At 44.5% G+C, this 24,317-nt stretch overlaps 1 protein-coding gene across 7 annotated transcripts in view; it reads left to right on the top strand.

Annotated features, from left to right (window-relative positions):
* ITPR2 (inositol 1,4,5-trisphosphate receptor type 2) overlaps positions 1-24,317 on the top strand; it is a 355,772-nt gene that overhangs the window by 27,234 nt on the left and 304,221 nt on the right. For 6 of the 7 annotated variants that reach the window (XM_081879044.1, XM_081879042.1, XM_081879045.1 and 3 more), the window contains exons 3-9: positions 6,396-6,511; positions 7,407-7,493; positions 9,944-10,102; positions 14,095-14,193; positions 15,167-15,250; positions 16,204-16,350; positions 16,475-16,570. In XM_081879044.1, coding sequence (XP_081735170.1) covers positions 6,396-6,511; positions 7,407-7,493; positions 9,944-10,102; positions 14,095-14,193; positions 15,167-15,250; positions 16,204-16,350; positions 16,475-16,570 — 788 coding nt within the window. Of the gene's footprint in view, positions 1-6,395; positions 6,512-7,406; positions 7,494-9,943; positions 10,103-11,445; positions 11,496-14,094; positions 14,194-15,166; positions 15,251-16,203; positions 16,351-16,474; positions 16,571-24,317 lie in introns of those variants that run through there. The other variant, XM_081879046.1, reaches the window with a different exon arrangement.

Genomic DNA, 24,317 nt, shown 5'->3' with positions numbered 1-24,317 from the left:
CTCCTCCAGTCTGCCGGGACTTTGCCTGTTCTCCAGGAATTCTCGAAGATGACTGCCAGTGGTTCTGAGATCACATCTGCCAGTTCTTTTAATACTCTTGGATGCAGTTCATCTGGCCCTGGAGACTTGAATACATCTAAACTAGCCAAGTATTCTTGTACTATCTCCTTAGTTATTCTGGGCTGTGTTTCCTCTGCTGAATCATTTGCTCCAAATTCTTCAGGTCGGGCATTGTTTTCTTTATCGGAGAAGACTGAGGCAAAGAAGGCATTGAGGAGTTCAGCCCTTTCTGTGTCCCCTGTTTGCATTTCACCATCTTCTCCTCTGAGTGACCCCACTGTTTCTTTCTTCTTCCTTTTGCTACGAACATACCCATAAAAGCCTTTTTTGTTGCTTTTAACCTCTCTAGCAAGCCTGAGTTCATTCTGTGCTTTAGCTTTTCTGACTTTGTGTCTACACGTGCTGGCTATTTGTTTGAATTCCTCTTTGGTGGTTTCCCCCCTTTTCCATTTTTTGTACACATCCTTTTTTAATGTTAACTCAGTTAAAATTCTTTAGATAGCCACCTTGGCTTCTTTAGGCACCTTCCATGTTTCCGTCTCATTGGTATTGCCTGAAGTTGTGCTTTTACTATCTCCGTCTTAACAAACTCCCAGCCATCATGAACTCCCTTTCCTTTTAGTATTACTGTCCATGGGATCTCACCCAGCACTTCCCTAAGTTTTATGCTGAGCTGCAAAGCCGACCATAGTTCCAGTTACAGATAGGTAGCCGTGTTGGTCTGCCATAGTCAAAACAAAACAAATTCCTTCCAGTAGCACCTTAAAGACCAACTAAGTCAGTTCTTGGTATGAGCTTTCGTGTGCATGTATCTGAAGAAGTGTGCATGCACACGAAAGCTCATACCAAGAACTGACTTAGTTGGTCTTTAAGGTGCTACTGGAAGGAATTTGTTTTGTTTTGCAAAGCCGACAGGAGCCTAAGAGGTGCCTTATACTGAGTCAGACCATGGGTGCATTTAGTTTTATATTGTCTACACTGATTAGCATTGTTTCAGGCAGGAGACGCTCTCAGCCTGTTCCGTAAAGCCGAGAGCAGATAATGGGAATTGTCTGAGCAGCTTCCATCAAAATATTAAAAATACAATAAAAAATACAATAAAACAGCAGACAGGGCCTCCTTCAGATGTGTTCTGATAGTCAGATAGTTGTTCATTTCATTGACATCTGATGGGAGGGCGTTCCACAGGGCAGACACCACTACCGAGAAGGCCCTCTGCCTGGTTCCCTGTAACCTCACTTCTCGCAGCGAGGGAATTGCCAGAAGGCCCTCGGCGCCAGCGGCGTAGCGTGGGTTGTCAGCACCCGGGGCAAGGCAAGTAATTTGCGCCCCTAACCCCTAACCTGCCGCCGCTGCCAGCTTCTTGCTGCTGCCTGGGCTGGGGTATTCACAGTTCTACAAATCTTTGGCGCTGGCTTGCTCCAATAGTTTAACTTTGGGGGGGGGGGTGAGAGAGAGATTGCAATCGTGCTATGTGCACCGAGGGGGGGGCACGGTTGCAACGCAGTGGGGGGGAGAGAAGAAGAGAAACTAGCAGGAGAACCTTGATTTCCCTCTGCAGCTCTGTGGGGAAGGAGGGCGCAGACTGGGCTCCTTCCTCGCCACAAGATCCTGGCTGCGGGGCGCAATTCGGGAGGGCTCGGCTGGCCGGGCGCAGGCCCCGCGGGGCTCCTCCGCGCTCCCCTCCCCCGGCCGGGCGGTGCCTGCAAAGGCTGCGGGTTCCACTGCACCTCCGTCTCTCTTTCCACTGGTAGCGAGAGCAGGTGGGAGGAGGCCACCCGGGAGCCGGAACCGGGCGCCAAATAAGGAGAGCGGGGCGGCCGGATCCTGGCCTTGTATGGCGCTTCCCCTCGGCCGGCGGCCCAGCCAAGCCCTCGGCGGCGGCGAGGCGATGCCCGCGCAGGGGGGCGCCCACCCCTCGGCCCCCGCCCGGCGCTGCCGCCCCAGCACCTGCCCGCTCCTCCCAAGGGGCCTCCTCTCCCTCCCGCCTCTTCGCAGCAGTCCTCGCGGGGGGGGGGACAGGCTCGACTCTCCCCTCCCTCTTGCGCCCCGTCCTGCGCGTGATCCTGGCCAGGCTCCGGCTCCGGACCTCCTTGCTGGCGCCTGCTGCTCCCCCTGGTCGCCCAGCCCGACCCCTCCTCCCAAAGGAGCTGAGCCCCGAGGCTCTTTGGCGACTCTGGAGGCGGCGAGTGCGCCCCCCCAGATGTTGCGCCCGGTGCGGCCGGCACCCCCTGCACCCCCCACGCTACGCCACTGCTCGGCGCTGGACTTCAGTGTCCGGGTAGAACGATGGGGGTGGAGATGCTCCTTCAGGTATACTGGGCTGAGGCCATTTAGGGCTTTAAAGGTCAGCACCAACACTTTGAATTGTGCTCAGAAGTGTATTGGGAGCCAATGTAGGTCTTTCAAGACTGATGTTATGTGGTCTTGGTGGCCACTCCCAGTTACCAGTCTAGCTGCCGCATTCTGGATTAGTTGCAGTTTCCGGGTCACCTTCCAAGGTAGCCCCACGTAGAGTGCATTGCAGTAGTCTAAGCGGGAGACAGTCTGCGGGCAGGTAGGGTCTTATCCTGCATACCAGATGGAGCTGGTAGACAGCTGCCCTGGACACAGAATTTACCTGCACCTCCATGGACAGCTGTGAGTCCAAAATGACTCCCAGGCTGTGCACCTTCCCTGTTGTTTCATGCATGCTGCCCTTTTGTTTCTAAGATGGGCACTGACGCTCATGTTTCTGTTTTGTAGCTCAACATGATGTTTTTGATTTTTCCATTAAACAAAGCTGAACTTGTCAATTGCTTTTGGCTACAGGAGAACTTAATACATGCCAAATTCCAAATCACCTGCCTCAGATTAACCCCTTGATGTCGCTGAATTGTTTGCCAAGGCACAGGGAAGTTGTGAGGAAATGTGTTCCTTTTGCTTTTGTGTTTAATTTCCCAAAGTGAAAAACTCCTTATCCAAAGTTCTGTCTCAAAGTTCTGTTTTCCATTAAAACTAACTCTAACCCTCACCTTAGAAATTGACATTGGAGTCACTTGCGGGTGTTGGCAAGAGGGCGTGGTATGGTGAGGGAAATGCCCTTATGTATGTTTGACTGTGGCTCACGGAGCCTCAAATGTGCATTTCCTTTATCCGTACCCCACTGTGGTCCTGATGGTGTTAAGTCAGGCACAGGGAATCTCAGGGCGGAGGGCGGGGGGATGCAGTCATTTGGGTCTCTCTGTGTCAGGAGCCGGAGACAGAAGCAGGCCAGCAATAAAACACCCACTGTCAAATAAGTTAGCTCTTTATTCAGAGTCACCCAAACAGTGCATGCCTAGTTATCACAGCAACTCTTCCCAGTAGGTCTTGCTTCAATGAGGCAGTTGCAAAGACTGAAGATCCGCACCTTCTCTCCACTCTCCAAGATCTCCTCCTTTGGGTCCTTCCCCAGCAACCAGATACTCCTTTGTTGTCTCTTTTTGCTATTCCCTTTTCATTTCACTTTGTGGTCTCGGAGACCAGAGGGGAGCTGAGCTGAAAGGAAGGGGAGAACCCCGGGCTTCTTTAGCAGCCTGTCTCATATTTGCCTCTTGGCCCCCCTCATCTCCAGCCTCTGATTCTGAACTGCTCTCTGCCACAGCTTCTTCCTGCTCACTAAACCCTGTTGCCTCTTTGGCTTCCAACAATTCCTCCTCCCAGTCTGATCCCTCTTTGCCCTCTGACCACTTATTGTCGTCCCACCACTTAATGCCCAGGCTCTGAGCTTCCTTTCCAGACCACTTCTTTGCATTCAGCCAGTCCATTACACTCTGTCTGAGGCCTCAAAACTGTCCTCTGCTTTATGTCCTTTTCTGGTGCTTTTGCATGGCTGGAATTTGTACTTGAACTGCAATAATGCCTCTTGCTTGCCTGGATGGAGAAATCTCTGGGATGCAGCTCATCAGGCCCTGGAGATTTGAATTCATTTACTACCTCTTTCCTAAACTGGACTGCAGCTCCCTCCTTACATCATTTACTCTGTTATCACCAGGTTGGGCCTTGTTTTCCTTTTGGGTGAAGATAGAGGCTATGCTCAGTTTTCCCTTGCCTCTGTATTGTGAAACCCAGGAGAACATGATCACTTCCTCCCAAGTTTCCGAGTGCTGTCACTTCATTGGTCAGTTCCTCCCTATTGGTGAGGATCAGGTCCAAGACAGATGATCCTCTGGTTGTTTACTCCACCCTCTGGGAAACAAAATTGTCAATGAGGCAATGGAGGAATTTATCAGACCTTCTATTCTTGGCAGAGTTTGAGTCCCAACTGATATCGGGGAAGTTGAAGTCCCCAGTGACTACTATATTTCTTCTTTTTGAATGTTTGGTAATCTGCTCTAGTGAGGCACCATCCAAGTCTTCAGTTTGGCTTGGCAGTCTATAGCAGACACCCACAGTAAGGTCCCTGTTGTTTCTCTCTCTTACAAGTGTTACCCATATACTCTCAATCTGCTTTCCATGCTCCAGATCATGGATTTCTTCACAAGTGTATACATTATTTACATATAATGCTACTCCTCCTTCCTTCCTGTTTCTTGTTTCCCTCCCTGTTTTAAACATGTTATACCCCTCAATTCCTACATTCCAGTCATGAGTCTCATCCCACCAGGCTTCAGTAATGCCTACCAGGCCGTATTTGCAATCCTGTACTAAAAGCTCCAATTCGTCTTGCTTGTTTCCCACACTCTGTGTATTTGTGTAGAGACAACTGAAACCACGAGTCGTTCGCTCCAGTTGCTTCCTTCCTGTAGTTTCTTGCCCTTTAGCAGGTTTCTGGAGCACTGCCTCAGTTTTCTGTGCATCAATTAAGCTATTATCCCCAGTGCCAGGTGCTATTCTGTTGTTTGTAATGTTGTCTCCCTCCTCAAGATCTAGTTTAAAGCTCTCCTGATCTTGAGACTTTTAGCAAAGCCATTCTTGCCAACCACTGTGAAGTGCAGCCCATCTTTCACCAGAAGTCCTTCCTCAAGGAAGCAGAGACCATGATCCAAGAAGCCAAGTCCTTCCTGACGACACCACCTGCACAGCATAGTATTTTCTTCTCTCTTTCTTGGCCACAACCTTCAACAGGAAGGAGTGATCCCCAGTGTCTCATAGTCCCCTGCTATGTGTTGCAGGCTGTGTGTGGCAGTATGTGTGGCTGTGTGTGGCAGTATTATTTGCACCCACATGAATCAGAAGGAGGGGGAAGTGGTCAGTAGGCTTTATAAGACTTGCCAATTTCTACGTCACATTGTGCTGTGCTTTCCAAAGCCTGTTTGGAGTTTTCTAATGTCTGCACCTGCTGTTCGTGAGTCTTCTCCACTTGTCTATTGGAGCTTTTTTTTATAGTGCTGGGATAAGTTACAAAGGCAGGAACCTTATGGTTTGAATTACACCACACATTTCCTTGCATTTTGCTGGTTCATCACTTCTGCAGAAAATCTAGGACTGACTAGATGAAAAAGCACAAAATTTATTGAGCTGTTAGCTCTTCTTGCTCTAGAGTGGCCCAAGAGCAGAGATCTGTGAAAATTAGCTTTTATTGTTTACTATTTTTCACACCCGGTGAATATGAGACCAAAACAAAAAAGGTATAGTAGTGAATTATTTATTATTTATTTATTTAATTTCTATACCACCCTATACCCGAAGGTCTCAGGGCAGTTCACATAAAATATCAAATACATAAAACAAAAACAAAACCAACAACCCAATACCCCCCACCCACCCAAGAGCCAGCATTTTAAAAAAGGGTGTAAGATGTAGATCAAGTCAAGACCTGGCTGAAAAGGAACATTTTTGCCTGGCGCCTAAAGGTGTATAGTGAAGGCGCCAACCGAACTTCCCTGGGGAGAGCATTCCACAGACAGGAAGCCACTGCAGAGGAGGCCCCGCTCTCATTTTGCCACCCCCTGAACCTCTCAAGGAGGAGGCACACGAAGGAGGGCCTCAGAAGGTGATCTCAAGGTCCAGGTAGATTCATATGGAAACAGGTGGTCCTTGAGGTATTGTGGTCTTGAGCCGAATTCAGAAGCCTTATTATTAAAGTCTACTGCATGACCTGAGGTCTGGCTGTGTTAATCACTACTGAAGGCATTCTGTATGCAAACACACCAAAGGCACATCTAGCACAACTTTCTGTTCTCACAGCAGCCAAGCAGAATGCTGGTTTGAAACCCACAGGCAGGACATGAGCGCAACAGCACTCTCCTGCTTGTGATTCCCCACAACTGGAATTTGGAAGAATTTTTCTAATCAAAAACATATGCAGAATCTCGTAGCTCACTGCTGCAAGGAAATAAGAAACAAACGTGATTTTGTTTTCTTGTCTTCAGACTGCCTTTTTAAGGTATGTCCTATGAACCGATACTCTGCACAGAAACAATACTGGAAAGCCAAGCAAGCAAAACAAGGGAACCACACGGAAGCCGCATTGCTGAAGAAGCTGCAAGTAAGTGGCACCTGAGCTCCCAGTCTTCGTTGCCTTTTTATGCAGCTGTTTGTTAGTGCCATGATGCCCAGCTGTTAGTTCTTCAGCAGCTAAGCCCAAATTACTTTCTCCCAGCTGGTAATTCCACTGGGCTGCAAATTTAGATCACTCAAAACTGCCCTGTTTTGTTTCATCTAAGGACTATTTTCTCTCCCTTCTTACTCCCAGAGGTGGCTCACTGGGTGTGCCAGAGTCCCTCTGCTAGTTCCTGACAGGTGGGTTGCTGTTGCATACTGGGAGGGAGATGGGTGAGGTGGCTGGGAGGTTGGTCTGGTGCAAGTACATAAGTAGGAGTGCGGGATTGTCTCTGCCAATGTGTTTGCCCCATCCCAGCTCCCCCCACCCACTGCCTTGCCTTTCATCATCTCCCAGAGCTACAATTCCCAGAGTGGTTCAACATTTGATCTCTCTTTCCAGGTAACTTTGGGAAGTGTAGCTCTGTGAGGAAAATAAGTATCTCTCAGCCCCTTATAAACTTCAGTTCCCAATATGCTTTAGGGGAATCCATGATGGTTTAAAGTAGTATCACAGTCCTTTAAAGGGGTAGTGCAGATGGGGCCAAAAGTAAGAGTTCTATCTGTTGTTCTCCCTACCTTTGGATCTGACCCTACCAGTCTTCTGCCTTTCACTCCACACACCTTTAGCATGTGCCCCCCAGAAGGGTTGCTAATAATAATAATAATAATAATAATAATAATACTTTTATTATTTATACCCCACCCATCTGGTGCTCCGTCTGAAAAAAATCCCCACACACACCAGTGCTAAAGGTTGAGAGGTTGAGTTCATGTAACAGTTTGTGACTTAAACTACAAAAACAAAACAAAAACTCCAAGAAACTGTGACTATTTTGCAGCATGCTGCAGAACTGGAACAAAAGCAGAATGAATGTGAGAACAGGAAACTGCTGGGTGAAATTGTGAAGTACAGCAACGTCATACAGGTGAGCCTTTGAAAACTAGACTGTCAGTTTCTCAAAACCTCAAGGTGAGCAGGAGTTTAAATATATCAGAAATGGCATGGAGTGTGAAAAGATTACATACCTCCATGCCATACCAATCAGCTCTGCAGTGGGAGTTCCCCACAGCGGATTTTTTGATGTGTGAAATCAGTAAGCATTGCCTAGAGCAGGCTTCCTCAACCTCGGCCCTCCAGATGTTTTTGGCTACAACTCCCATGATCCCAACATCTGGAGGGCTGAGGTTGAGGAAGCCTGGTCTAGAGGCAGAGAAGAAAGGGCAGGGCTCCTTTGCCTTTAATGACAGTGCAGAGGAGACTGTTTCAGGAAGCACTGTTTTCCTCACCGCAGCATGACAAGTTGCACCAGCCCAGTGTCATCTCCTGTTCCTCTGTACCCCATCTTCCCTTATCCCTTATCTTGTGTAGAAATGTAAACTGTAAGCACCTGGGCTTACAGGGGACCTTTCTCTTTGTTATATCACTTAGTACACTTAGACTACAATTCCCATCAGCCTTGACTGCTGGTCCTGCTAGCTAGGGATAATGGGAGTTGTAGGCCAAAAACATCTGGAGGGCCAAGTTTGAGGAAGCCTGACTTAGTAGAACAACATTTATGGCATTATATAAATAATACACATGATTAGAGGCAAAGGAGGCTCATATTCCTTTGCACTTGGTCACCATAAGAAACAAATGAAAAAAGGAAGATATGGTGGAAATTGGGCATGTCAAAACTGAAAATCAGAAGAATTTGGAAGGAGTCATAAATTATGGTCATTAGGCAGTAGATAGAGTGGTACAGGGTAGCCCAACATGGTGCCCTCCAGATGTTGTGGGACTCCCGTCAGTCTCAGCCAATGATCAGGGTGCTGAATTTCTTCATCAACACAGAGTGTGCACAGTGAATGGATCATAGAAATAAAAAGCTGTCCACAGTATCTTTCCTTAGTTTTATTTTCAAAAACATAATAGCCAAACGCTGCAAGCCATCACTCCTCCTCACCAGCAGCTTACAAGACATTTGATCAAATTAAATACAGTTTCAATTAACCAATTATCCTATCACATCCCCTTCTGCACCTGGTGCATTAAGTATGGTAACTCCCCTTTTAATTAGGCAAAAAGTCGAGAGACCACAGGTGTGCAGCTAAGTAGGTCAACCTGCAAACATACACTCTGAAACCAAGTTGGTTCCTGAGTAGCATAATAATAATAATAATAATAATAATAATAATAATAATAACAATTTATTATTTATACCCCGCCCATCTGGCTGAGTTTCCCCAGGCACTCTGGGCGGCTCCCAATCAAGTGTTAAAAACAATACAGCATTAAATATTAAAAACTTCCCTAAACAGGGCTGCCTTCAGATGTCTTTTAAAAATAGGATAGCTGCTTATTTCCTTGACATCTGATGAGAGGGTGTTCCACAGGGCGGGTGCCACTACCGAGAAGGCCCTCTGTCTGGTTCCCTGTAACCTCACTTCTTGCAATGAAGGGAACAGCCAGAAGGCCCTTGTTGCTGGATCTCAGTGTCTGGGCTGAATGATGGAGGTGGAGACGCTCCTTCAGGTATACAGGACTGAGGCTGTTTAGGGCTTTAAAGATCAGCACCAACACTTTGAATTCTGCTCGGAAATGTACTGGGAGCCAATGTAGGTCTTTCAAGACCCGTGTTATATGGTCTTTCTTGGTGGCCACTCCCAGTCACCAGTCTAGCTACCATATTGGATTAATTGCAGTTTCCGGGTCACCTTCAAAGTTAGCCCCACATAGAGCGCATTGCAGTAGTTCAAGCGGGAGATAACTAGAGCATGCACCACTTTAAGATAAAGAAAAACCAACACAGGGATGGTGGGAGTTTGCTCCCAACAATGTCTGCAGGGCGTCATGTTGGCTACCCCTGGAAATGGTTAACCAGACAAAAAAAAGTCAGGTGGGAATTCAGTCCTACACTTAACCACCTAACTAACATCTTGTTTTATGATTGCTGAATAACATGTCGCCTTCAGCCATGCTCCCATGTTGGATTGTTTTGAGCTGATTGTTTTGATAATTGAAATTATTCCCAGTTACAATAATTTGCCAATGAGCAGGTTGTTAAACCCACTTGAAATATGTTAAAACATTGTGTTTTTTCAGACTGTCAGAAGTAATTTCATGTGTAAGTTTAATTTCTCTCAAAAAATATGTTTGCCCTACTAACTGTGATATCACGGCTATAAATCTGGCCTACATATCTTGTGACCTCCTGAGCTGAATGCTTGCACTGTTGCCAGCCAGGTGTTTGACAATCCCTCTGTGTGGTTCTTGGCTGGCTATAACAAGCATTAATCCTTTGGTGTAAGGGAGGCCTCATTGTGGGTTGAGTTGTGGCCAAAGTCTTCATCCAGAACACATGTATACATTCATTTGTTTTATTATTATTTACAGCTACTTCACATAAAAAGCAACAAATACCTTACAGTGAATAAGAGATTGCCAGCCCTATTGGAGAAGAATGCTATGCGGGTCTCTCTGGATGCTGCTGGGAATGAGGGGTCCTGGTTTTACATCCAGCCCTTTTGGAAACTGAGGAGTGAAGGTGACAATGTAAGTGAATGTAATATGTTTCTGGGAATTGCTGGAATAGGCACTGTTACCACCTCCCCATCTTTCTAGGACTAGATGTCTTTGTATGACCCTTGTTGTGCAGCACTTGTTGCTCTGCTCCATAATGCAATGGGCTTAAATCCTGATGCAGTGCATCTTGGGATATTATTCTAAAAGGTGGTTTGGGACAGAAATCATATTCAAGGGAACTGAGCAAGTAAGAAGGGGAGACCTAATGGGCTATTAACACCTGAAGAGCTCTGCAGCATCAGACCACAGGCCTATCTCATGCAGCATTTTGTTCTCACAAAGCCCATCCAGATGCCTTTGAGAAGTTGCAAGGAGGTCATGAGTGCAACAGTACTTCCCTTGCTTGCGATGCCCAGCAACTGGTATATGAAGGCATGCTGCCTCTGAAAGTTGAGGGAGAGCACAGCCATTGTTTCATTTGCTAGGTAACCAGCTCTCTTGCCATCTACAGTTCCCCTTTAACTTGTCCTAAGTGAATTTATTTACTTGCTAGGTTCTGTACTGCCCAATGGCCATAGAGCTCTGGGTGGCTTACAGTAATGGTTGAAATCATAAAATCGAACAATGCACCAGATCTACAGCAAAATAAAATGACACAATATAAAACTAGTGATGGTTAGCAGCAGTGAAAAGATCTAAGAAGCACTAAAATGTTGCTAAAACACCTGAGAGAATAAAGACCTCATCACCTGCTGTGGATAAAAACACAGAGTAGGCACTAGACAGACCTTTCTGGGAAGCCATTCTGTGGCTGTGGTGCCACCCCTGAAAATACTGTCTTTAGGCAACAGCAGTGGTAATGGGTGAGGAAAGGAAAAGCCCTTTGTGGCCAGATAGCAGCCACCCCTGGCTAGATTCAGTCACAGGGTTAGTAGTTACTGACTTCAGACATGGAACCAATTATTTCACTAACATGGAAGTGGTATTTTTTAATAAAAAATATTATTGTGCTTGATTTCTACTTTCAGTGAATTTTAAATTATTGATTCAATTCTGCAGGTTTGTTTTCTCTGACCTTACATGGCTGTAAGTAATGTTTTTCTGCAGCATGGCATGCAAGGACACTTTGCATTAAATAAAAAAGGGCATCACATTCTTATTGGAGACGTTCTGGCTTTAAAAAATATATAACAAATAATACGTGTTTATTTCTATCTTTGTTTAAAAAAATGCCAGGAAAAAATAGTGACTCCAAACCAGTATTTCTGACTTTACTTAGGGTTGGCAATTAACTGGTCAAATATTGTTAGATAATAGTCTTTCAAATGTTAATAAAGTTATGCTAATTTAAAAAACCAACTACTTGCTTCTAGAAAAGACAACAAGATGCCATCCCTCCTTGAGGCTTTATAGAGCTCTGCAGGTATGGTGAGGACTTCTGACCTTGCCATAATGATTATTGCCTTCCTATGTTTGCTTGGTGCCTTCTCCTAAACCCTTTCCTTATCCTGCTCGGTGATGTCTTTGTAATCTCTCACTCTGTAGGTCCTAAGGGGTTTAGGTGGAATAAAACTTGCAAATAGTTAAGGGAACTTGTATCATTCTAACTAAAGAAAAATTGTTCACAGTAATTGCCCGCAAAGAGCTCAATAAATAATTTGTCTAATAAATGAACAGTGCGGCATTCTCCCTTGAGTGCAAGAGAAAATTAGAAATTTCTTGCTTACGAACCTTGTTGCCAGCCTTTTCAAACTTTTTTTTTAATCCACAAAGGTGCTTCAGAGTTGTTTCTTTTCAAATTGCATTAGTACCAAAGTGGCGGAACAACCACAGCAAATGGCTTATTTGTCATGCAGCTTGAATGACATAACCCTTATCCAAGGTGATTAATTAGCTGCCCATTGGAATAAGCTTCCATTTGCGTCCATTGAGCTCTGCACTGAATGATTCTACCCTAATGAGTGTTCCATCTCCAATTACTGGCACTCATGCTGTATATGGCTTAACTAGGAGGAGAAAGAGCAAAAACTCTCCAGAGAGAGATTAAAGTTGCAGGACAATGTGAGTGTCAAAGTACTAGGAAGCAAGGAGCCTTCAATATTGTTTCTTGAGTGACCCCATGATTTAATAAAAGCTAATGTGTCACTCATTTACATAAGTATTCTTGAAAATATTTGACCGTCCTCAAGCTGTAACCAACCAGTTGCCAGAATTTAGTCAGCTGATCTGCATCTTTACGCCAGTTCTACTGGAGCTACATAAATTATGAATTTTGCTTTCTGTCAAAATATTGGTAAATGGGTTAAGGAGCAAAGACATTTGTGCATGTGTTGCAAAGAAAGCATGGATCGTGTTCACCATTCATATCAGTCACTTTGTGGTTCTTGCTTGTGTGTATAATTGTTCTGTATGATGGAATGTACACTGAATTGTTGTGGACTTTGCCATCACCTGTATGTAATTAGATCAGATCTTGTAAAATCTTACTCCACTGCATCTTAAGATATTTCTCGTCTTCCCATATAGAAATTCAAACAATGCAAATGATCTCTTTGTTTTTAGGTGGGAGGCAATTTGAGAGGCCAAGTATCCAAGAACCAATTGTATATGATACCATACCAGCAAATGGATATAGCTAGCAATGGAACTATCAATCTGTTTACCTTATTTTGGACATTCATTTTTCTGTTTTTCAGTTGACAATGTCTCACATCAGTCAATAAAGGTTTAAAAGCAATGAAACAATATAATCAAAACAAATAGAGCAGATGAGTGCCGGACTAGTTTTAACACATTTTTAGAGTATGATTATTAAAATGTACAGAATTCACTGTAGCATATGTTGTGAGCACCTTGGGAGTGTTAGTCCTGAAAGGCAGCACATGTCTGCTGAAAGCAAAGCAACAGTCTAAAAATGTGAAGAATGAGAAAAACCTGGGCAAATGAGATTGGTTAGGAAATCACAGAAATCTGTGGTAAAAGAGGCAGTCCAGATCACTAGAAATCAACAGAATTTTGCCACTGATTTTAATGTGATTGTATTTCTGTAGTGCTCCCCCCCCCACAAAAATGCCTTAAGAATCTGGGGGTAGCTGTTATAATGTGGAATGTTCTGGATCACGCTAGTAAAAAGTTGCCTTTGCAGGAACCCCCACTCCGCTTAGAAGTTTGTGTGTGTGTTTTTAATCCTTATATGATTTTAATATATGGCCATTTTTCACAGTAACAGATTGTCATTTATTTATAAACTTTTAAAATATATTAGCTATTTTAATTTCCAGAGATAATATATTCTCCCAAATTAATTCTATATATGCTTCTCCAGGAGTAAGTCCTGTTGAACTCAGTGGGCCTTACTTCTGTGTAGGCACATATTAGATTGTACTGTTAACTTTTTGTTCAGTTTGTTCAGATGTATTACGTAATCTTGGATGTGAAATTGTTTTTATACACACATTTATTTATTCTTTTTTTTAAATGAGATTGTTTTAGATATGTTTTTATTGTTGTTTTTAGATGTTTCATAGGAGGTGACTCATAAATTAAAGGAAATAAAGAAAGAAAGAAAGAAAGAAAGAAAGAGCCAACCACTCAATTTGCAACACTCATTCCAGAAAAAAACAAATTAATAACCTTTCCAACATGATGACCTTCATGTTCCACAGCTTGCTCACTCTTTCTTAAAGTTCCCAGGACATTTATTTATTTGAAAAACTGAAAGCTGAGATTTCATCGTTTATCTAAGGGCTGCCAGAGGCAAAGGAGGACTGGGCTCCTGTACCTTTAACAGGGAATTTCAGCCAAGTTGAGCTTTTGTAGAAAGATACAGGAACCTTTTGATAAAGGTACAGGAAGTCTGCGCTCTTTTGCATCTGGCCACCCTGCAGTTAGCTATTATACCAAGCCTATGAATGGGGTCTCACTTTAAATAGGAGGAAGAGGAGAAGGAACTAAAATAATCATCCGTGTGAAAGGAAATTGAATTACGATATATAACTCCTTTTCCAACTTCTATCCTCCAGATTGTTGTAGGGGACAAAGTTGTACTGATGCCGGTCAATGCAGGGCAGCCTCTTCATGCCAGCAACATAGAACTTCTGGATAACCCTGGGTGCAAAGAGGTGAGTTTGACAGAGGCCTGTGGTTCTGGTATGTAGAGTTAGAGTGTGGGATCAGTAGCAGACTGAGAGGAAACTACAACTTGGTGGCAACTATAGGCAGAATTAAGAGACTGACGTAGAGTCGCTCCATGCAAAAGAAGTTAGAGATTCTGCACCTTTAATAGTTGTACAGAAGAGGAAATTTTAGGAGGCCATGATAACTACACCTCTTGCATGCCATTGCTGCTTCCTGCCACTCAACGACACTGTGCTGTTTTTATTTACTAATGCTGTTAGGAGGTGAATGTTTTCTTCTTTTTAACATGCACCAGAGCACTGGCATTCTAAAAATCAGATGAAAGTGTATGACTTACTAGGTAATAGAGATAGTGGCTGCATCTCCCCCCCCCCCAAATGTGCATTCTGTCCCAGGAGTGTCTAAGTGGCCGCCGTCTCCTATTGTTTGTTCTCAACAATTGGTATTCAAAGGTAAACTGCCTTTACATGTTGAGACTTTGGTTAGCTATCTGATACTTACCTATTTATTTGCATATTGTGTTTTGCACCCCAACCTTTCATCCTGGAACTCAGGGAAGTGTACATGGAGTTCCCCAATTATCTCTCATCTAGATACTGATCACATGCAAACCTCCTTAGCTTCAACCAGGTTCCTGAATTATGTGCCTCCAGACCATGTTCTCTTATCCTCTGTGAGCTTGACTATTACTTTTTCCTTTTCCTTTTTAACAGCAACCTAGACAAGTGGTCATGCCAACAAAGTTTCACGTATTTACAGATAATTGTTTAATTCCAGATTTTTTGGGGGCGGTGGGGTGTCAGTGGCATAATATAATTGAAATTGTCTTGAAAACAATAGCTATCATAGTAGACGCTGGCAAGCATGAGCCTTGTCAGATTGTAATGCTCCAGAAGCATTAGTGTCTGGGCCTTCTGCAACATAACCTATAGTTATTATCTGTGCATTTGACTACAGGTAAATGCGGTCAACTGCAATACCAGCTGGAAAATAACCTTATTCATGAAATACAGTTGCTACAGAGAAGATGTACTCAAAGGTGTAAGTATGAATGAGAAAAATATTGATATTTTTGAAATGGTAATACTGGGTTTGTTTGCTTGCTTGCTTTTTGTAAATGAGCAAGAGAACACAAATCATGTAGTTTGAAATTGGTTTTAAATAGAATAAAAATGCACCTGTTCCATATTATCCATTGTTTTCTTTTGTTCATTAGCCATGAAGAGTGATGATTTCGTTGCATGAGCAGCTAACCTGCTGGTACAGAGCTGCAACAATAGCCTTCCACTAGCAGTGTTGCTGCTTTGTAGTAGGAAAGGGAGGGAGAAGGTGGTAGTGAAGTTGGGGGTATGTGGGCACACGACCATGAGAACAGGATTTGGCTCCGCCAGTGCATCGGCACAACCCCAAATTCTCAACTACCTCACACCTTTCTTTCCTGGTACACAGCAGCAGCACTGTTTCACCAGGCAAGCTGCTTGTGTTTCATTGCAAAGTATGCGAGCAAACTGCATCCATCTCCTCTTCCCCCTTTAATGAATTGTTATTATTTCTAAACTGCCCTTCATCCCAGAATCACAGGGCAGTTTCAATGTAAAAAGACAAAAATATACAACATAGTAACAAACAAAAGCAATTCCACCCCACCAGTTTAAAATGGCATATATTGTTTAAATTAAATTAAATTAAATTAAATTGCCAAAGGCCTGGTAGAAGAATATTTTTGCCTGGTGTCGAAAGATATGTAATGAAGGCACCAGGTGAGCCTTTGTGGGGAGAGCATTCCACAAGTGGAAGAGCCACCGCAGTAAAGGCCTGTTCTTGTGTTGCTGCCCTTCAACTATAATGTTTGACTATAATGAAGGGAAGACCTTGGTTTCAAACACATCATGGACACCTTAATCATTATATAAATTGTATAGACACTTGAATCTAACAGAGAAGTATTCTTGCTACGATAACTTTGGCAAAGCTTCACTTTTGTGTTTCTTCAGGGAGATGTTGTCAGATTGTTCCACGCGGAACAGGAGAAGTTTCTGACCTGTGATGAGTATGAGAAGAAGCAACATACCTTCCTTCGCACAACACTGCGTCAGTCAGCCACTTCTGCAACTAGTTCTAAAGCTCTGTGGGAAATAGAGGTACTGTGTGATGCTTCTGATGTTTTCCCTAGCTTGGATTCAGAGAGTTCATAATATTTACCTCCTAAAGGGTAGTGTCCAAGCATTCTCTTTAGGTGATAGATCTCATGCACTACTTCTGCAGGTGGTGCATCATGATCCATGCCGTGGAGGAGCAGGGCAATGGAACAGCCTATTCAGATTTAAACATCTAGCGACTGGAAACTACTTGGCTGCAGAGGTAAGAGTCACAGACAGTTGAATGTGGTAGAGGATGAATAACTGGGGTTGACTAAACAGAGCAGAGCCTTTGCTCTTTTGGAATTGTCACTGGGCCAGGTTGTATGTTGTTCTGAGAGCATGGATGCTGCTGGAAAGCCAGACTGCGCAGGCACACCTGTGTAATGGGCTGTCTGCCTGATTTAGACTGGAAATAACCATGTTGTTGTTGGGAAGTTTCTTCATGGTTACTGCCACCCTTAGTTATCCAGGGAGCCCCTCTTCTAAGCAACCCATTGAGTGACTGAGGCAGCCATGCAGCTTGGTTTCTGAAGGGCAGCTCTGCCACCTGGGTGCGACTCTGTGAAGAGAGTGAGACTATCCTGCTTCTTCAGCTGCAAACGTCTAACCTTGAAAGTGCCTCAGGAGGACATGGTGGCTCTTCTCCTCACTTCTTATGTGGAGGGGGAACTGTGGAGAAATGCCACAGCTATACAAACATCAACTCCATTGTCATGGTGCATTTCATGAGTTATCAAAGGATGATTTGAGGATCAGGATCACATAGGAGAAAGTGACAGAATGGATAGCTCAGTTGGTTAGAGTGTGGTGCTGATAACACCAAGATTGCAGGTTTCATCCCCGTATGGGACAGCTGCAGATTCCTGGATTGCAGGGGGTGGACATCAGGGTTCTTTTCACTTCTACAATTCTATGAGATTGCTTCTGTGAGATTGCTTGTTGCTTTCCCTTCAGTATGATGGTTTAGTTTTAGGCTCAATGTGCCCTGAGAACCCCTAAACCCTCATATTCACGGTGTGTGTGTGTGTGTGTGTGTGTGTGTGTGTGTGTGTGTGTGTGGCTGGCTGGCTGGCTTCTGGTAATTCCTTGATTCCTCCAGGAAAAAGTCCAGAACTCTCATCACTTACCAAGTATTATGTTTGTTCGGCCTTTTAGTTACAGAGCCCCTTACAGTTCTCTCTCTCTCTTCAGGGAGTTCACTTGGCTTATCAATTACTCGCCTTGCAGTCATGTCCCTCTTCAATGCTGCTTCTAGTATGCTACAGTGTCCTACAGTCCTTTGAGGCCTTACTCTGCATCCCCCAACTGCACCTTCTCCCTGTATGCACTGGTGGAGGAAGAGGAGTGCGGGGGGAGCGTACCGCCCCCGGCAGTGTGATCCCGGTAGGGTGCTTGCTCTCTGCCCCCCCCCCCCCCGGTTCCGGAGGGTGAAGCTCCACCACTGCCTGTATGCTAGTAGAGCATTGTACATCCTTACAGTGCTGCAGAATTAAAATGTCCCTCACTTTCAGGTAGGACTATTGTGGGCACATATATTCTGTAGTAAAAATGTTGCTTTTTGATGAATCCCAAGTAGGTGTGCTTAGTAGCTCCCCCCCCCCCCCCGTTCTTCCCTTATGTCTAAACCTTTTGTTAGATTGATCTCTTTCACTTTTGTGTCTTGTGCCCAACTCTTAACCTGGAAGCCCAGGAAAATGTGCCAAGATAAGACATCTATTTGTCTTATCAAATCATTTGGGGACTGCGGATATCTAGAAAAACTGCCATATAAATGAGTCAGGCAAGTCCCAGTGTAGAGGAAAGCCTTTTATGTTTGGCTTAAGGTTAGATTGTGAATTATCTTTCTTCTTCTTTGGTGATCATTCATAACTGAGTAAGATTGTCTTCCATGAACACAGTCTTAACAGTGAGTCCGTAAGTGACTGTGGAGGCCAATTCTGCATCCACACGTCCTTCCATAGTGGGGACATAGTACTGGAACAAAACAAAACCAGACCATACCAGGAAAGAACAGGAAAGAACAAATGTTACAGAAAAATTGTGCATGAGGCCAAACTAGAAAGTTACACTAATCCCTTTTTGGAAAGAATGACTTACTAAAGTTTGGGATTCGGCTATAATGGAGAAGATAACATCTTATCTAAGAGCGAGAATTGCAAGTGAATACAGAAATAAATTCTCGGAAAACTTGTTGCCTCTTATATAATTACTTCCCATGAAAGCAAATGCAAGTACAGTGGTACCTCGGGTTACAGACGCTTCAGGTTACAGATACTTCAGGTTACAGACTCTGCTAACCCAGAAATATTACCTTGGGTTAAGAACTTTGCTTCAGGATGAGAACAGAAATTGTGCAGCGTCGACGCAGCAGCAGCAGGAGGCCCCATTAGCTAAAGTGGTGCTTCAGGTTAAGAACAGTTTCAGGTTAAGAATGGACCTCCAGAACAAATTAAGTTCTTAACCCAAGGTACCACTGTATGTTTTGAGGGTTTTTTAAAGGATAAATATTGTAATTTTATGTTAAGTCATATTTTCTTTCAGAACATTATGACCTGAAGTAATTTTTTCTGGAGCAGTTCTGCTTATTATTGTTAATATTTGTCAGATGTTTAAAAGAATTATTTAAAAAAGGGAAGTAATAAGTGGTAGATGAAATAATAGAGGAAATGTATAAAATGAACTGAGGACAGTTTTTATATTGTGGATTTGACACATTTGTTTTATACATTATATGAATCTGCTCATTCTAACCCCCGGTCCATTCAGACCCATATGGTCTACATGCAGTACATGGCAGCCACGCTCATCTTAGGCAGGGGTATTTCCTCTCACCTGGAGATCCTATTAACTGGAACTGCCGGGAATTTAACTTGAGACCTTCAAATAACAACTAGATAATAACTGAATAAAAGGTATGGATGAGTCTAAAGATATTTGAAAGAAAGTTTAAATATTACATGAGCTTAATTGGTTGTTGACTTAATGACTTAATGAATTTATTATTACGGTCACAGACCAGTTCCAGCTCACTTACAATATCAGAAAAATCATAAAACATGATAGGGATACATTGAATTGCAATTGGGCATAACAGGGACATTACAGATACAGCAGCAGTTAAAAATATAGAAGTTAAATCTTAATCACTAAAATTTAACATAAAATTGTCATTTAAAACCTTAATCATTTTGGTAGTACAGCTTGTTCCCTGAGTTTTATGGCAGTCACACAGAATTTGGCCACCCTTATTTTTTATTTTTTAAAAAAAGATTTTTATTGATACAACAAGAAAAAACACACAAATACCAAATTACACACAACACCATAGACACATAATTTAAACTACTATATTTATTTTTCAGATATTCTTTGAAAACCACCCATTTTGAAACAAATTCCTGTTTTGATTTATTCTTTATTTTTTCTGATAGACCATCTAATTCGGCATATTCTGTCAGCTTTTGGATCCAATCTTGTACAGAGGGAATTGAATTTGGCCACCCTTAGCGTGATCTCTGGATCCTTGTCCTCTACCAGGAGTTTTAGACATTGAAGTTCAGACTCATTTGGAGATTTTTGTATAACAGGGGTGATAAATGCCAAGCGTATATCCCTGTAGAAACGGCAGCGTAACAAGACATGAGAAACAGTTTCTACCTCCATCAAGCTGCAGGGGCAGACTTGTCCCACGTGTGGTTAACCCTCGAATCTGCCCTGCAATAAGGCAGATAGCAGCATGTTGAACCTGACAAGGGTAAACAACCGTCTGTATTTGGGTATTTGTAAACTGGACAGATATTGCTGAGGTAAACCCTCTCCCATTGTCTTTTATCGCTGGGTGTTTATTCATCTCACTCAAATGACATTGCAGTTCCACATCCCAGATTTGTTGGTGGATTATTGCTCTCGCTTTCTCATAACCTACAGCTAGCAGGGCCAGTGGGGAAAACCCCAAGCCTCTTAGTTTTTTGTGCAGCGTAGCTTTCCATTTGGATTGGTAGGAATCCAATAGGGTTACAGGTGCCATCCCGACAGGGGAAAAAATAAGTTCTGTCTGTCTGTCTATCTATCTATCTATCTATCTATCTATCTATCTATCATCTATCTATATCTATCTATATCTATCATCTATCTATCTATCTATCTATCTATCTATCATCTATCTATCATTATATCTATCTATCTATCTATCTATCTATCTATCTATCATCTATCTATCTTTATTATGGTCCAGAGACCCAACAAATTGTTACAAAGCAATGCACAATTCAGACAGCCTACCTCCACGTTAAACATGCATTTTGTTCAGACTTGTTCAGATAGGGATCATTGGTTCTTGCAACCACCGATAAAAACTTTGCCACTGCTAATGTTCTAGCATTTGTCCGGTCTTCCAATAGGAACCTGACATAGTAAGCCTCTGATTTTCCCGGGAAAGGTACCAACAAGCGTAGTGACAGTTCAGCCCTGGCTTGCTCATACAGTGGTGCCTCGCAAGACGAAATTAATCCGTTCCGTGAGGCTCTTCGTATAGCGGTTTTTTCGTCTTGCGAAGCAAGCCCATTGACAGCTTAGCGGATTAGCGGCTTTTAGCGATCAGCTGTTAAGCAGCTTATCAGCAGATCAGCTGATAAGCGGCTTAGCGCCTTAGGAAAAGGGGGAAAAAAGGGAAAAAACGCGCAGGAACTCGCAAGACATTTTTGTCTTGCGAAGCAAGCCCATAGGGAAATTCGTTTTGCGAAGCGCCTCCAAAACGGAAAACCCTTTCGTCTAGCAGGTTTTCCGTCTTGCGAGGCGTTCGTCTTGCGGGGCACCACTGTATTTTGCACAGTACAGCAAAATATGTTTTATAGAATCGATGTCTTGAGCACACAATCAAAGGCTGTCCTGGTAGGGAACTCCTCTCAACCTGCCATCCAACATTGCATAAGGAAAGACGTTTAGTCTGGCTTTGGTGAATAACCTTCGGTAATTTGGTACTGTCAGGTTTTTAATGTAAGGTGTTAACTTAAAGACATGCCCATATTGTACTCCTACTGCCAGCGGACTACAGACTGCGTGTGATCGAGATCGCAAGTCACTGTGTGTATTATCCCATAATCTTTGCTTTCACGTCTTTAGGGTGCCTTCATAACCCAGGTAATAAAGTTTTAACCAATAATGGATCTTCAGGGTCCATATCCGAGCACTGACAGGGATTTTTCCCAACCTCCAAGCGGACAGCTATGTTAGACATGCAAGAAGGGATCCCTAACAGGCAGCAATAAAACTTAGTTTGGAAGGTTTCTAAGGGACCAAGATTTAGGAAGCTGCAAGTCTGTGAGCCGTATGTCAGCTGTGTTAATACTTGAGAGGCTGCCGGAATATATTGGCCCCCTTTTCCATAGAAATACCTTATAATAGCTTTGGTAGATCTTTGAGCATTTGCAATAGCATTTTTAACCTGCTAATGCCACAAGCCCTTTTCCTTAAAGGTTATGCCCAGGTATTTAAAAGATGATACCTGCTCTATGGGTTGATTATCAATTCTCCATTTGTGTCTCATTCTTTTTTTAGAGAACACCATGACTTTGGATCTAGTGTAGTTGATTGTTAATTGTTCGGCATTACAATAGACTGAAAGTTTTCTTAGGCACACACAGGAGAAGGAAATTAGAACTGCGTCATCCGCGTACCAGCCAATTTAGGGGGGTGGGCATTTTCTTTCTCCATGTTTCCTACTAAGGAATTAATATAGAAGTTAAATAAAATGGGAGCAAGGACGCAGCATTGTTTAACAACCATGGTAGGTTTGGATTTCCTTGGATAAATGGCCCTGTCGGTCACACCTAACCCGTACCAAAGTGTTTTCATATAAACTGCAGATGAGACACAGTAGACGTCTGTCTATGTTTGAGGTACTTGGTTTTTCCCAAAGCCTATCTTGTGATATTAAATCAAAGGCAGATTTGAAGTCTATGAAAGCTGCATAAAGGGATCCTCCTTTTCTTGAGGTATATTTTTCCTCAAGATGTTGGAGTACTAAGCCTTAATCTAAAGTTGATTGGTTTGTCCTGAAACCAGCTTGTGCTTCTGAAAGGACATACTCTCTCTCCATCCAATCCTCAAGTTTTATTACATGTGGAGCATAGAGTTTACTAATAATGCTTAGGAGACTAATTGGTCTGTAATTAGCAGGGTCAGACCTGCTCCCTTTCTTGTATATTGGGATGATGATTGCTAGTCCCCAGTCCTCTGGGATGGTAGTTGATTGATCTATGCTGGTAAACAGGGCAGCAAGCACTGGGGCCCACCATTCAGCATTGGCCTTGAGGAGCTCAGGGGAGATATTGTCTGCACCAGGAGCTTTGTCAGGCTTAAGAGATTGAATAAGCCTGTGGACTTCTTCAGTTGACACCGGGGGCCACTCAGCCCTGGTATCACTTAGAGGTAGGGACTGAGCCTGTAGATGTTGATTAGTTGTGTATAGGGATTGGTACCTTGTGTTATGGACAGGATCTGTTCTGGAGGCCCGTCTGTAACGTGAAATGCCCACAACTCGACGTGCTGTGTCTGTGCAGGCGTGCGGCGCAATTTGGCGTTTCTGCACATGCACGAGTGGCGAAACCCCATTCCGGTACTTCTGGGTTGCCGCGGGATGTAACAAGGGGTTGGACTCGATGGCCCTTGTGGTCTCTTCCAACTCTATGATTCTATGAAAAGACGCAACATGAAGTGGACGCAACACAAGGTATGAACGTATGACTCCCAAGAACCAACAGGGATAGAGTATTCTACTTTGGAGGGGGAGCCTTGCCATTACTTTGCAACTATTTTCCAAAAGGTGGTTGAGTCTCTCCTTTGAGAGGCCTCTATTAAACATTGCCACTCTCCCCTTTGGGCCTGAGAGACTTGCAGCAGAGTACAAAGAATACAGTGGTGCCCCGCAAGACGAATGCCTCGCTAAACGAAAAACCCGCAAGACGAAAGGGTTTTCCGATTTTTAGCGGCTTCGCAAGACGAATTTCCCTATGGGCTTGCTTCGCAAAACGAAAGCCCATAGGGAAATCTCCGGGGACAGCGGGGAACCCTCCTCCCACCGCAAGCCCCGGGAAGAGAGGAGAAGCTGCGCGCCTTCCCCTCTGTTCCCGGACCTGTCCTGAAGGCTTGCGGTGGGAGGTCCGGGAACAGAGGAGAAGGCGCGCAGCTTCTCCTCTCTTCCCGGGGCTTGCGGTGGGAGGAGGGTTTTTCCTCCCCACCGCCAACATTCAGAAGGCTGTTCTGAAGGCTGGCGGTGGGAAGAAAAGCCCTTCTCCCGCCTCCAGCCTTCAGAAGAGTTCCCCGCAGGGCTCCCCAAGCTGTGAATGTCTGCCGCGCGCGAGGGGCGCTCTGCTTAAGAGCGCCCCTCGTGCGGGGCAGCAGGCTGCTATCCGCAGCTTGGAGAGCCCTGTGGGGAAGTCCAGCAGGGCTCCCCAAGCTGCAGATGTCTGCCCCACCCGAGGGGCGCTCTGCTTAAGAGCGCCCCTCGTGCGGGGCAGCAGGCTGCTATCCGCAGCTTGGAGAGCCCTGTGGGGAAGTCCGGCAGGGCTCCCCAAGCTGCAGATGTCTGCCCCACCCGAGGGGCGCTCTGCTTAAGAGCGCCCCTCGTGCGGGGCAGCAGGCTGCTATCCGCAGCTTGGAGAGCTCTGTGGGGAAGTCCGGCAGGGCTCCCCAAGCTGCAGATGTCTGCCCCGCCCGAGGGGCGCTCTGGTTAAGAGCGCCCCTCGTGCGGGGCAGCAGGCTGCTATCCGCAGCTTGGAGAGCCCTGTGGGGAAGTCCGGCAGGGCTCCCCAAGCTGCAGATGTCTGCCCCACCCGAGGGGCGCTCTGCTTAAGAGCGCCCCTCGTGCGGGGCAGCAGGCTGCTATCCGCAGCTTGGAGAGCCCTGTGGGGAAGTCCGGCAGGGCTTCCCAAGCTGCAGATGTCTGCCCCACCCGAGGGGCACTCTGC

Source organism: Podarcis erhardii, assembly GCF_964252035.2.
Source record: "Podarcis erhardii genome assembly, chromosome: 10".
Classification (NCBI taxonomy): Eukaryota; Metazoa; Chordata; class Lepidosauria; order Squamata; family Lacertidae; genus Podarcis; species Podarcis erhardii.
This window is presented reverse-complemented; position numbering and strand designations above follow the sequence as displayed.